The sequence below is a fragment of the Heliangelus exortis genome, chromosome 10 (assembly GCF_036169615.1).
Source record: "Heliangelus exortis chromosome 10, bHelExo1.hap1, whole genome shotgun sequence".
NCBI lineage: Eukaryota > Metazoa > Chordata > Aves > Apodiformes > Trochilidae > Heliangelus > Heliangelus exortis.
Window position 1 is genome coordinate 15,248,381 of NC_092431.1, and position 13,692 is coordinate 15,262,072.

At 38.1% G+C, this 13,692-nt stretch overlaps 1 protein-coding gene across 4 annotated transcripts in view; it reads left to right on the plus strand.

Annotated features, from left to right (window-relative positions):
- The window catches only part of NR3C2 (nuclear receptor subfamily 3 group C member 2), a 210,078-nt gene that overhangs the window by 112,498 nt on the left and 83,888 nt on the right, over positions 1-13,692 (plus strand). For all 4 annotated transcript variants that reach the window (XM_071753695.1, XM_071753696.1, XM_071753698.1 and 1 more), the window contains exon 3: positions 6,612-6,751. In XM_071753695.1, coding sequence (XP_071609796.1) covers positions 6,612-6,751 — 140 coding nt within the window. The remainder of the gene's footprint in view (positions 1-6,611; positions 6,752-13,692) is intronic.

Here is a 13,692-nt window from a genome sequence, read left to right on the forward strand (position 1 = left end):
TGTTTTTATGTTACCTTTCTTATTCTAGTAGAGAGAACACATTAAAAAAAAAACAAACAAAAAGCTGCTTATGAAGGAAATAATGTTAATCATAAATGTGAGAGTAAACATGCACTGTATCAGATGTTACACTTGGTGTCTGTCATCTGTGATATTCACTTAACAATGCACTTAGCTTTCCTAAAATATTTAACCTTGATAAAGATTTTTGAGTCTTGAAGATTTGGGGTTTTTGTTTGTTTTGCTGTTGTTTGATTTTTAAAACTTTGCTCTTAACAATGGGAAAAAATCTTGAAAGAAAGGCATTTCTGTATTGTCTGTCTTCATCACCATAGGAGCAGATAATACCCTGAGGAACTCAACCAACAGAATTTGCTGCAAGGTTATTTAGCAATTTGTCTGCCTCTCTGCCAGTGTCAGAGGGTAAATGTTGCTCTGCCTGTGTGCAGGAGTGATGCTTCTGAGGATCAGGATTGGGTTGGTCCCTGCTGTCCTTCCTTAGCTCACCTTTCATGAGGTCCCATGTCACTGCCTTCTCCTCTGAGAATCTGACCATTTCATCTCTGCACCTTTTCACTTCTCTGTGCTTGCTTGGTCTGCTGACAAGAAGACTGGTTTATATGGTCTGACATTTAAGAAATATAATTTTCCAGTCTGCTTATCTGCTTTATGCAAGTAGTTACAGGAGAGAGCCTGGGTGCCTTCCTCCAGTGAAGCTTTCTAAAGAAAAGGGGCTACACAAGGCAAAACTGATACTGGTTAAATCTTACTATTAACAGTTAAAACTAGCAGCATGGAGCAAAATCTAGGAGATGATAAGTGTTGCTGGTGGAGGTTGTCACCCAGCATCACTGTGTAGTAGTCAAATAATATATTGAAAAACTTTTGATCAATATAATGTATTCGAAAGAAATGGTAGAGTTATCTGGGGTAGTGAAATTATTGAGTCTTAGATGAACACCTACAAAAATAATGGAGGAAGCATGAGGAGGAAATGGTTATACTGTGGTGGCTGAGTGCATGAGGAGAAGAAAGGAAGATATCAGGAAAGCTGCTAGAGAAGTGACAAGTTAAAGGAAACACTTAGGGATGTAAGATTAGCTGTGGAAACCATTAAAAATTCCGGGGACTGTTTGGAGGGGGAAGGGATTGTATTTGCAGGGTGGCATAAACTTGGGAAGCAGTCTCTTGATTTTAGCATCAGGTTATGAGGTCCAATTATTCATAGTTATAAGATCCTATCATTCATCGTGAGTCCCATCATTCAGCATGGGAGTTCCTTGTCTCCCTCAGGTGGCAGCATCCATCCTGCTGGGTTGAGGTTTTTGAGGACCAACCATGTGGGTGCATTGCTGGGGGTGCACAAATGGCACTGGGTGCCCATGGGACACTCTGGCAGCTCTTGGCCATCTCCTGACTGTCTGAGCTTCCTTGGGGTGTGAAAGGCAGGCTGTGCTCTGGTCAGGCTGTCCACATGATGGCTGGGAAATCCCACTGAAATATCCTGTCATTTTGGGCCACAGGAAGGTTGGTTTTTCCACTTGTGTGGGCAGAGTCCCCAGGAGAAGAGTCTTGATGGAGGTTACACCCCTTCAGAAATCAGAGTGTAGAAGGAAGGCACTGTGACAATCTCTGCATTCCTGAGCTTCAAGATGCCTCCTCTAACGGGTTGAGGTTTTTTTCTTTTGGTGAAAATATGATGCTGATGTCAACTTTCTACCGTGGTTTTCATGTAACTGTATTTGCAGAGTTATACCCAGGTTCCTTCTCTGTTTCTGTATCAAAAAGTCAATGACATGGAATTAAAAAGGACTCAACTAGATCTCATAACAATAAAAGAACTTGGAATAAGTGAGTTTGGGATTCATATTGTGGTTTATGCTTCCTTGGAGTGTTTCATTTTAGCATCAGAGAGGCATGGTTTGTTTAAGCTGTGCTCCTGTATGACATCTGATTTGCAAAGCATAATAACCTGTATAATCAGCTTTAAAAATGCTGGATTATCTGTGAGCTTATTGACTTTTCTTTACAAAATCTGTTATTTCTAATTAATTCTCCATATAACTATTACTAAAGCCAACTTGCAGACACACAAATGAGCTTGATGGCAGTGGCTAGTCAAGGTCAGCATTTAACTGCCAGCATTTGCACTGCTGAGGACAGTAAATCAGGCTTATTCCTCATCACACCCCCTACAACGTGACAAATGTTACTGAAGCCATCTAAGCCACCATTTTACAAATCATTTAGAAGATACATTTGGCACTATTAAACTTCTTCATGCTGTTATTGACTGTAAGAGTGTTGTGATAAAATAGGTGTGCTGTTAGTTCTCCAGTATTTGAATCCTGCTCTGTCTGTGTGTGTGAATGGGGAGTGTGTGTTTGGGTTTTGTTTTCGGGTTTTTTTGTTGTTGCTGTTTTTGTTTTTAATTTGTGTTGGAAATAATGAGAGGGGCATGAAAGCACTAAGACCCAATCAACTTATGGAAACGACTGGGTTCTGGAAGCAGTGATGAGTAGCCAGCTCTGCAGCACTGTGCATCTCTTGGGTTTTCAGTTAGAAGTCTGTAGTAAGACTGATTTGCTACCCACAAGGAATTTTCTGAGTCAATGGTAGTCTATTGTGTGAAAGTTTTAAAAAAAAAAAGCTGTTAAATATCAGATAATATTTGTTAGGCTCTAGTTTGGGTTTGTGCAAATGTGTAAATGCAGCGTGTTTCACTTGGCCTGAAGTTTTAAGACTCAATCCTGCTGTGGCCCATGGTTGTAATTAGATTTAGGGTGTCATTTAAATAGATATTTGGCAGTAGGCTCATTGCTGTTCATTGAGTCAACTGTAAAATTCCTGATTGTTTGGTTGGGTTTTTTTATGGTATCCTTTCTTGTAGTTTCAACAGAAAGAATTATGTATAACTTCTGTTTTCTGGATTTTTGTAACTTCTCATCTTAAAAAATCAAACTTGAGCTATAATCTCTTATAATTAACTTAATTTTACACTTAGTTTTTACCTATTAAGTATTACCTGACTGAAACTTTTCAGAAGTATCAGGATTACTTATGATAAGTTTATGGGATGTTTCTGGGGAAAATTAATGAAAAGACAAATAGCTAATTGGAAGCATGGATGAAAAGCACCTCAAAGTGTGGTTTAGTGTGGTGTTTCTCCCTATGCATATTATAGGACATAGAGCTATACTTATTAATTTAATAATTGGTTTAATAGAACTGATGAATAAATAAGATGTGTTTCTGTGTCTTAAGTGCTGATTATCTGGCCTTGAAATGAAGAGGTAGTTAGCTCAGCAGTCAGGTCTTGGTGCAGATTTTGTTTACCACGGTCAATTTACTAAGAAAGGAATCACAACCTGAATGTGAGAGATTCAGAAGGAAAAAGTGTAACCATCCTTGTGTGCCTTGTTAAGAAAGAAACCTTCCATGGAGAGAATGACTTAATCTGAGGTATAGCAATATAATTTCAGCATGCTTTTTTGACTCTGCCTTTTATTATTTGCAGGTATGTGCAAACTCCACTTTATCTTTGTAGGAGGTAATAGAACAGCATTTTGAATTGGCAAATACTTGAGTGTTGCATGTGTGAAAGAGAACATAAGAACATAAAACCAAGCCAAATATTATTCAATATAAGACAGTCATAGCTTCCCCTTGCACAAGGTGAAGGGCATTTAAGTATCAACACTTTTTGCAACAGAGTATTTGAGAATTGCTCCATGTTGGTTTCTCCTATTAAGGATGAAAATATCTCATTTGTGTTTGAACGTATTCTACTTTTAAATGGATTAAAAGGATGTCTGGGAGTTAATTGAATTTTACTCCAGAAGGTTGGGTTTCCATCTGTGTTGCTGTGGCTGAGTTGTTGAATTCATGATTTGTATTCAAGCTGTACATTCACCTTCCAGCTGCACTCAGTGCCTTGGTCTGGAGAAGCACTGTATGAAATATGCTATGGATTGGTTTCGGAAGGAGTTTAATAATAGTTGTGGCTCAACTGTTGTCTCAATGGTCTTCATAGGCTTTTTTTTATCCAATATCACAGAATCACAGAATGTTTAGGTTGGAAGAGACCTTTAAGATCATCCAGTCCAACCTTTGACCAACACCATAACCTAACTACTAAACCATGTCCTTAAGGACCAGGTCCAAATGCCTTTTAAACCTCCAGGGATGGTGACTTCACCACTGTCCTGGGCCATTCCAATACCTGACAACCCTCTCAGTGAAAAAATGTTTCCTGACATCCATCTTAAACCTCACACAGCTTCACACTGCACAGCTCCCATCCATAATGTATCTGTGTAAGAGAAATTTTATAGGATAGCTTGTATCTAAAAAAAACCCAAACTTCTCCCACCTTCTGCAAATCCTACGTGATAATTTATTTTCAACTAAAAATAATACATACTTTTTATGTATACAGTGTCTATGTAAAGGGAGTGTGTGTGTGTGTATATATATATATATATAAACAAAAAAATATGCACACTGGTCTGATACCCTGAAAACTTCAATTTTTCCATAGGAAGAGCTCTCTAACAGACTTTGCTTTTTTAGATAGTAAAGTAAAAAAAAGTTCTTTTTTCAGGTCAAAAAGCCTGAGAAAATTTTGCTAGTCTTATGAAGAAATGGGAACGTACAACATCAAAACTACAAATGCCCCAAGATACTTTGGTGATATGTCAGAATTGAAATGTTTCCCTTCTCAGACAAAATACTGCTGTTTGCCATAAAAAGGAAAAAAATTGAAACAATGATTACAGAATCCCAGGTTATTGACATTTTTTCTAGAAAGCAGACATCTTCTGAAGAATTTTGTTAAAGGAGAGGCTTAATTTTTTTATTCAGGTTATAATGTGCTAGAGGGAGAAAGTAGCAATCATTGCCTGAACAAATCCAAATGCAGAGCTGAATGTCAGCACAGTCTTGGCAAATTCTGGAGAAGGGACCTTTCCTTAGGGCTAGATGAATGCACTGTTCTCAGCTGTAGCTGTGACTTCAGCACAGTGATTTTAACATAGATTTGGTGGCTTTCCTTTGACTCTCTAGCAGATGAGCTAATCCCATCACCTAGCAATTACCAAGTAGTGTGATGTTGTGTACTGGAAGTATAGAGAGCATGAGTACTAAAACTGGTCACTCACTAATGAGGGAGCAGGCAAGACCAGGAATGCTGTCTGGAGCATCTTGAGGATCTGAATGCTGTCATTTAAAAAGAGACAGAGATTTGATGTTACAGTAAAGCCAAGGGAGTTGCAGTCCTTGATCTGGAGTGACATTCATCCTGTGCCCCTGGAGAAACCACTTGGCCTCTGTATACCTCTTTAAAGGAAGAGCCAAAATTAGAGAAAGGCAAAGGGTGAATACTTGAAATTTCTTAAGCAAGCTGGTTAACTTATGTTTGAAGTAAGACTACCTGTGAACTTCATTTCCCAGTGACAAATAGCCTGTGACCTGCAGTTTTAACTTTCAGATTATTTTACCACTGGTATAAAGTCTCCTAGGGTTGTTTTTGTAGTTGTTGTCAGCATTCAGGGAGATAACATGTGAAGAAATGCAAGAGGTCATGTTTACCTGGAGAAGAGAGGTTGTATGGACGGAAAGAATCTCCCTAGCTCTCCAGAAGTGTTGGAGGAGTCCAAAGCTTTAATCTCTTTCAGTATTTGGTACAATTCTCTGAGCATGCTGATTACATTGTGGTGGCATTTCCAGTTCCGGGGGGAAGAAGGAAGAAAGGAGGCTCACTGCATCATGAAAGAAAAAACAAAACAAAAAAAACCAAAAACCCAAAACAACAACCCCCAAAAAACAAAACAGAAAAGTGCAATCTTTTAAGAAGGACAAGGTGGTTGAAGCTGGGTGTGCAAGATGCATCAGTCTGCAAAATTTTGGGATGGTTTCTGAACTTTTGAGGCTGCTTTTCTGGCACCTACAGCTATATGGAAGGGTCCTCTGCACTTGCAGAATGTGGGAAGGCTTCTAAACTACCTCAGAAGTAAGCTGTTCTTTAACAGAAGTGAATAATTCTGTTTGAAATGTTGAATATATACGGAATCATTTTTTCATAATATCAAAAAATACATATCGAATAATATATTATATTGAATAATTTAAGCTCCAGGACCCCTGCAGTGGTGAGCAGGAATGCAGACAGGAGGGTACACACCCCTTTGCTGTGCTACTTCATAAAATGGTCTTAAGGGTTTAGGTGTTCCTTAGCTGTACAGGCTTGAAACAAACAAGCAAAGCAAATGTAAAGCTCTGGAGCCCCTGCCAGAGTGCTGTCTTTGTTGTTTATTTTCAGTTTAATCATCTGCTACCAATAAATTCCATTGCACTTATGGTAACTTGTCACTTCTACACTGATATGTTAGGGGTGATTTGGAACAGACAATAAAAATATTGCTCTGACTAATTAAAACAATTCATATATTCAACCAGGTACTGCCAGAAAGAGTTGTGGTTTCCTAATTGTTAGGTGCCTTGAGCAATATACCAGTTATAAATTCTTAATTGAAGGTTCTATTATGACCAGTTTGATTTGAAATATTCATAGCTGTTTTGTTTGGTTTGTTGTTTTTTTTTTTCCCCTCCAGCTCTTCACTGAGAAGTGTATCAACTGGATCTTCACGACCTTCCAAAGTGTGTTTGGTGTGTGGAGATGAGGCATCTGGATGTCATTATGGTGTGGTTACATGTGGCAGCTGTAAAGTTTTCTTCAAGAGAGCAGTAGAAGGTAAGGAAACACAAAACAAGAAACATCCACAAAACGAAAAGACATGTGGGATGTTTTTTGGCTATTTGTTTTTTTGAACAAATATAAATATATACATATATACACATGTATATGTTTTTGTATGTGTTTTCTGCCATTTCTAAAGTTCTGTGTTATTAATCTGAAAAAGAAAAAGTTGAACAAACTTTACTTATGGTATAATTTAGGTAGGATACACAAGAATGTTTTCCACTACACATCTTCATGTGTTGTTTTCCTTCATGGCACTGCTGAATCAGGCTTCTTCTCCACCCCTCCAAGTCGTCTTTTTTTTGTAATTTTTAATGGACACAGATACGAGTGATTTTTAATGGATACAAAATTACAAGTGATGTAAACTTACTCCTGCTAAAGGATGAGTATCAATGTGTCATCATGCTTTGACAGCCTTATTTGAGAGTACAGTTCATTCAGGTCAGTCACCCCCCATCAAGCATCTCCAGGGCTTTGCACTGGGTAGAACATCTGCTTCATCTTTCAGCAAAAGACAAAGTGGCTTTACAGTATCTTGGGAAGTTGATGAGGAAGCTGGAAGGGATCATGGTGCATTTCTTAGACACAGTTTCCTTCATTAAGGACCAGGACTTTCACAAGGACTGTATATTGATATCTTTGTCATCACAGGAGAGTCTTTCTGGTACCTCCCTATTTTTATATAATAAATATAAAATCTATGATTTATATTAATGGTAGTGTAGCTAGTCTTGCCTTGGCATCTCAATAGCAAGAAGTCAGGATAACTCAGTGATGTTGTCTCTGCATGATTTAGGTTATTAGGGTAAGAGAAAATGCATGGCTTTTCACATACTTCACAAGCAGCTGTTTCAAGTGTTAAAAATTTTTTTTAATACCTGATAAACAACAAAGGTGTGTGGCAGACTCTTTGAAGTCTCTGCTAAGGAGTAGATCTTCTTCCAATCATTGATTTATTTTCATGAAGTAGAACCTAGAAGGAAGAAAATAGGCTCTTAATATGGTGTCCAGCTCGTACAATGAGAAGAATGAGGCAGCGCGTGATCTGATTAATTTCTTCTGGGGTCATTAAATCTGCTGCTGATGGCAATAAGGATTTAGCTCTTTGTTAAGTAGACCTAGAGGGCTTGTGCATCATTGAGCCCTTGTGTAATATCTATCAATCTGTTTATCTATCTATCTATCAATCATCAAAAGTGTCAATCTAGTTCAAATGAACTTCTCAAAGTTATAAGGACACAGAGAAGTTTCCCCCCTTTGTTTTCTTTTACTCTTGTGCAATAGCTGACCTTGGTGCCTTGCTTTCCTAACTTCTTGCTTGCAATTTTAGCCTCTCAATGTAGTGCATCAACCATAGAAACTCTGGTGTTTTTTTCCTCCATGCATCTCTGTGCCACATCATGGAGGGGTGTTCAGACATCCATGTCTAAGATGGCCTCTGAATCATGGGGATGTGTTTTGTGGTGGTGGGGGGGGTTTACATAGACATGCATGTAATGTATGAAGTGGCAGCATCTTCTGTTATCTTCCTTTCCTGCTTTCCAGGAAACCTTCCTTCCCAGTCTTAAGTTGCTCTAGTTTCTTGGTACTGTGTATCTACACGTGCCATACCTCATTCTTTTGGCATCCTTTCTGACATAATCTGATTAATATCCCTACTACTTCACAGGAATTTATGACAAATTACCAAGGATTCCCTCTAGAAGTTAACAAAGTAGGAAGACTACCTATCCAAGCCTCAGAAGCCAAAATTCTTAGGAAAGGATTACTGCGTATTCAGGCATGGAAATACATTTTTAAAGTGTAGTTAAGCAAAAAAAAAAAAGACCCTCAAAAAATGAAAGTCAAAACAATCCTAGCTTCCCTGAAGATGGGAGTTTTTAATTACCTTACAGTACAATTTTTATAATTATTGTATTAATGTGCATGTTACTGCTGGTGGTATGTGAATACTGTATGGATTTCTGCTTGGTGTGCACATGACTGGGAGCTCTTGTAGCTACCAGTAGGATTGCTGTTACACAAACACTGCAAATTTGGCTTAGGTTTTTTGATGTTTATGTGTGTGTGTGTGTGTGAAAAATAAATGCATGAAAGTACATAGTAGAGTATAAGCCAGGAAAGGACATAGCAAAATCATAATATACATTTTGGCTTCAGCAGCCTGAAAGTATGTGAATAAAAATGTGTGTTTTTTAAAAATGTGTGGGGTTTCTGTTTTTGGAACAAAAGAGTTGTCAGAGGTTTTTCAGTCAGGGAGGTGAGCAATAAAACACCCCATCCTAAGGTTGCTTGTCGTAATTGAAATGTTTTGTAATATTTACTCTGGTTTATCATAGTGCCATGAAGTTGTTTTTTAAAGCATGGCAGTTGAGTGCATTGTGTAAATAAAAAGTTGATCAAAATGGAAAATCTACTTCAAATGTAGGTGCTGGGCATACCTGTCTCAGCTCTGAGCTAAAGCTGTGTCCTCTATTGAAGTGCTTGCATCATTGGCTTTGTTATCAAGAAAACAGTAAAACTCCCTCTGTGAACAAAAACAACTTCCTGGGAAAATATACAAGTTCAGTGGCTATTTTATTTGAGTAAAAATGAATTTTTCCCTCTGAAAGATACGACGAGCATCCTCAAGTTTCATTCACCATTTCCCTGAAGTCTTGGGTATAAAGTCTCTATAAAGATTTATGAAAATTTTCTAGTTATATTTTACACACTATATCCATTCACACAGACACACGTTTCTTATTTGATGGAGACTCCACAACCTTTCTGGGCAACCTCTGCCAGTCCTTGTTCACCCTCACAGTAAAAAAGTGTTTCAGTTTGCACTCTCTTTGAACTCTTCTCTGTGAAGGGTAAGAAGCTTTTTGTCATTGCTTTCTACTCATTAAATAAAATATTTATTTAGTTGAATTTAAAAAAAGTACATACTCCTAGTCCTGGGAAAGGTGTAGTGGGCTGAAAATTCTGTGAGAGAGCAACTGGTGTTGAGGTGGAAGGAAAAGAAGTGGGAGGCAAATTGTGTCCAAAAAAAGCATAAAAACAGAGTGAAAGGGGATTTGGAGAGAGGGGCCCAGCTCTTTGGGTCTCAGCTACAATTGCTGGCCTTGTCAGCCCAACTTGAGCACCTTTTGAGTGTCAATTCTTTTGTACTCTTCTGAAATACTATAAATCAGAGGGACTATTTCAGAGGATAATAGCTTTTTTAATTTTTTTTAAATTTAAAAACAAACCAAGGGGGTTCACAAACAACAAAGGGGTGAAAGTTTGCATTTGCAATTCTAAATCTGGCAAGCGAGTCAATCTTAATTTTGGGGACTTGCAGGAAATTTTATGATTCTGTGAAATTTCTAATGAATTAATAAGAAGGAGAGCTGTAGATCAGAAAAGTATTAAAACATTTTGATTTTTGTTTTGGTTTGGTTTTTTGTTGGAAGTTGCAAAGTAATTTCAGATGGAATGCATTACAGGCAAGTACATTTTCAAAGTGGTAAGGAGTAGGCATGAACTGTTTGCTGACTTGGTGAACAGGAGTCTGGTATGAAAAAATATGACTCTGTCATCGATATAAACCTGATCTTCCAAAAACAAAAACTGCAAGTGTTGATAAATGGTGTCACTGTACAAGTTAAGACGATTGTATTTATAATATGTTTTTACCTAGGATAACTATTTTGTATGTTATTTAAACTTTAGTTTATTATCATTAATAATGTACTGAAAGTGCACGATACTTTGAGGGAACCTAGAGCACCTGGCCAGTCCAGTCTTCTCTTTTTCCACTGAACCAGTTTTCTCTAAGGAGAGTGACAGGCTTAAAGTCAGGAATCACAGGTGTTCTTGGCTATGGTTTATATTTTCAGTCTTCATTTGTTCAAGTTCCAGCCAAGTATGAGGTAGTCTGTCCTAAATTAAAGTTATATCACTTCTTAAGTTGCTAAAGCTAGTCTTTCATTCTTTCTCTGGCTTGAAGGTAAGAAAAAAGAACACATTTTTTATCTCCAGGTGCTACTAAGGGCTACAGCAAAAATCACCATCTTTTTCCTGTTATGTTGCGTATTTACTGGGAGATTTTTTTGCTACTTAAAATGGAAGAATTAACAAATTACATTGTATTAGTTAGAGGGAAGCTTGTCTTTGTATTAAATATGAAGATGTGATGTAAATTTCATATATTGCTTTTGATTTCTGCTTGAAGTAGTTTGCCTTAAAGCTAGTTGCTCTAGCAAGCAGAGCTAAGTAAGAACCATAGATCTTCACTTCCAAGGTGGAAACTCAGTGACAGGAACATAAGTTTCTAGGGTTGCTTTTATTTTTCACCTGGATGTTTGCTATTTGCTTATTTAAAGAAGGGGGAAAATGGGCTGAAGGAAATTTTTTCGAAGTTTAATCTGGTGCCATTTTACATAAATGGCCTCCTGGATATAGTAAATATTCTGCACACCACAGCAAGCAGCTCAGTAAGATAAGAATCCTGACTCCATTGCATGTTTGAACAGCAGGTTATCCAAAATTTCAGTAGTAGAAGGGTTAAAAATTCTTATTTGCAGGGACTTGGCTCAGCTGTGGGAATTGAGGTTGCATTGAAGAGAGGTTTAAGGAAAAGAAGTGCCATTCTTCATTTCCCTGTGTAGTAGGCTGCTCTGAAAAGGCAAAAATGAAACCACCTGGGCTGCAAGGTGAAGGATTCATCCCACTGGTTACCTGGAATAACTCCCAATCTGCCTTGCCAGGCACTGAGGTTGAGCTTTTTGCCATGACCAAAGACATCTAACAGCCTTCTGGAGACTTATCTTTGCATGAAGGGTTGCAAGCTATTGCCAGCCTGAAAATTCAGTGGTACATAAATCCAGTTCTTTGCAATCAAAGGCATTGTGCAGCCATTTTGCCATGGGCCAGATGCATAATATTACAGGGATACTTTTTTTTTTTTTTTGGAAGTAGTCTGTAGTCTTCGCTTCCAGAAGGCCACCCAAGAGGGAAAGTGATATGTGTAACGTTTTTTTTTTTAGAAACAGGTAATCTTCCTCTGGTTTTCCCATGGACTGTAAACAAAAGATCTTACCAAGGCTCTGCACCTCCCAGTAGATTAAAAAAAAAAAAAAAAAAAAAATTAACTAGATAGACTAAAGCCTCTGTGTGTGTTCTCTATTTTTTTTTATTTGAATTGAGGTGGAAAAAATATCAAGATATGATAAGTTAAATGCTGGAATACATAGCTCGTGAATAAATCACTTAATTAACATATCTTAAATTTTTATGAAATAGTGCTGGTGAGCAGGAAGGTTTACCTTATGAATCATTTAAAGAAGCAATATTTTAAGCTGTGCAAGCTGAAATTGATACATTATAGAAAAGTGTTTTCCACACCATTTTGCAGTGTGTGCACCCATGAATTTTGTAGGTCTGTATTACTAAAATTAATTATACATACAGTTCTTGCCACTCCACTCTTCTGTTCATTCACTGTAATGGAGTCAGAGATTTTCTGTTGCAGGCTGCAATTTTCCTTTTATCCACTTTTATAAGGTCAGTGGCCTCTCTAAATTCAACATCACTCAGTATAGATGTCCATATGCTTTCATAGAAATTTCTATGTGGGATTTGAAGTTGAGTGTGTTCCTGACCTGTTGCAAGAATCTGTTTTACAACCTATCAAACAGAAATATTAGGTGAAGTGCAAGCAGATGGGTGATCTGCTGAGGGCAAGTGAGCTGGTCAAATTCACGTAGCAGCTGCTACTCTTACTTGATATGCCATGGTTAATAGGTGTAAAATAAAATTTAAATAATGAAATCATCATAGGTTTGAAGCTGCCACCAGCCTTCCATGCTTTCGTAGATATAAAAAGGACTTTTCCTGGTTTTCATTCTGGCAGGCAGTATTGCTTAGTGACATAAAGTCTTCATTCCTGCTCCTGGTTGGCTTTAGTTACTAGGAGCTCAGAGTTCAGGAGGTGTTGATAGCAGGAAGGAGCTAGAAAGGTTTGCACTGGGACCCCAAGAAGGGTTAAGAAACCCCAAATCAGCAAAACGTGAAACACACAAAAAAATAAAAACATCCTTAAGAATGGAGCACGTATTGCAATTGAATATTTTAATGCTGGGGAGAGATGGAATGGGAGGAAAAACTTTCCCTGTGGCTCTTGAAATCTGTGGCCTGCATTAGAGACTGATGCTCAAGAGTAATTGCTGGATGGTTGTTACATATGGAGTGCAGTGCTAATAAAGCAAGGATATTGTGGCAGCATTTCAGAAAACAGGGGGTTGGTCTGTGAACAACCTAATATACAGTGTCTTGATCTTAAAACAAGCAAAGAATGAGTGACTTTAACAGCTGCAGTGCCACAAAAAACCACAAGTTGGCTAATGGCTGGGAAAAAGATTGGAAAAAAAAACATTTTATATCAAGGAAGCTAAAAATCCACATTAGTTCCTTTTCAAAAGCAGTAGTAATTTCTCCCATCCCCTATGCTCCAATCTTTCCTAAGGCAGGATTGCTTTGTATTTGTATTAGAGGATAAACTTTTGTCTCCTGCAGTAGCTTCTCTCCTTCTGGGTTCAGAGCAAAGCTCAGGATGGTGAAATCATAGACCTGTAGAATTGTTTGGGTTGGAAGGCACCTTAAAGGTCATCTAGTTCAAACCCCACTGCTGTAAGCAGTGCTTCCACTTGATCAGGTTGCTCAAAACCCCATCCAGCCTGGCCTTGAGCACCTCCGGGGGTGAGACATCCACAGCTTCTCTGGGCAACCTGTTCCGGTGTCTCACTTTCCTCACACTAAAGAATTTCTTTCTAATATCTAACCAAATCTACCCTCTTACCGTTTAAAGCCATTCCCCCTCATCCTGTCACTACATCCCTTTGTAAAAAGTCCTACCCCAGCTTTCTTGTAAGCCCCCTTCAAGTACAGTGAGTCTGCTATAAAGT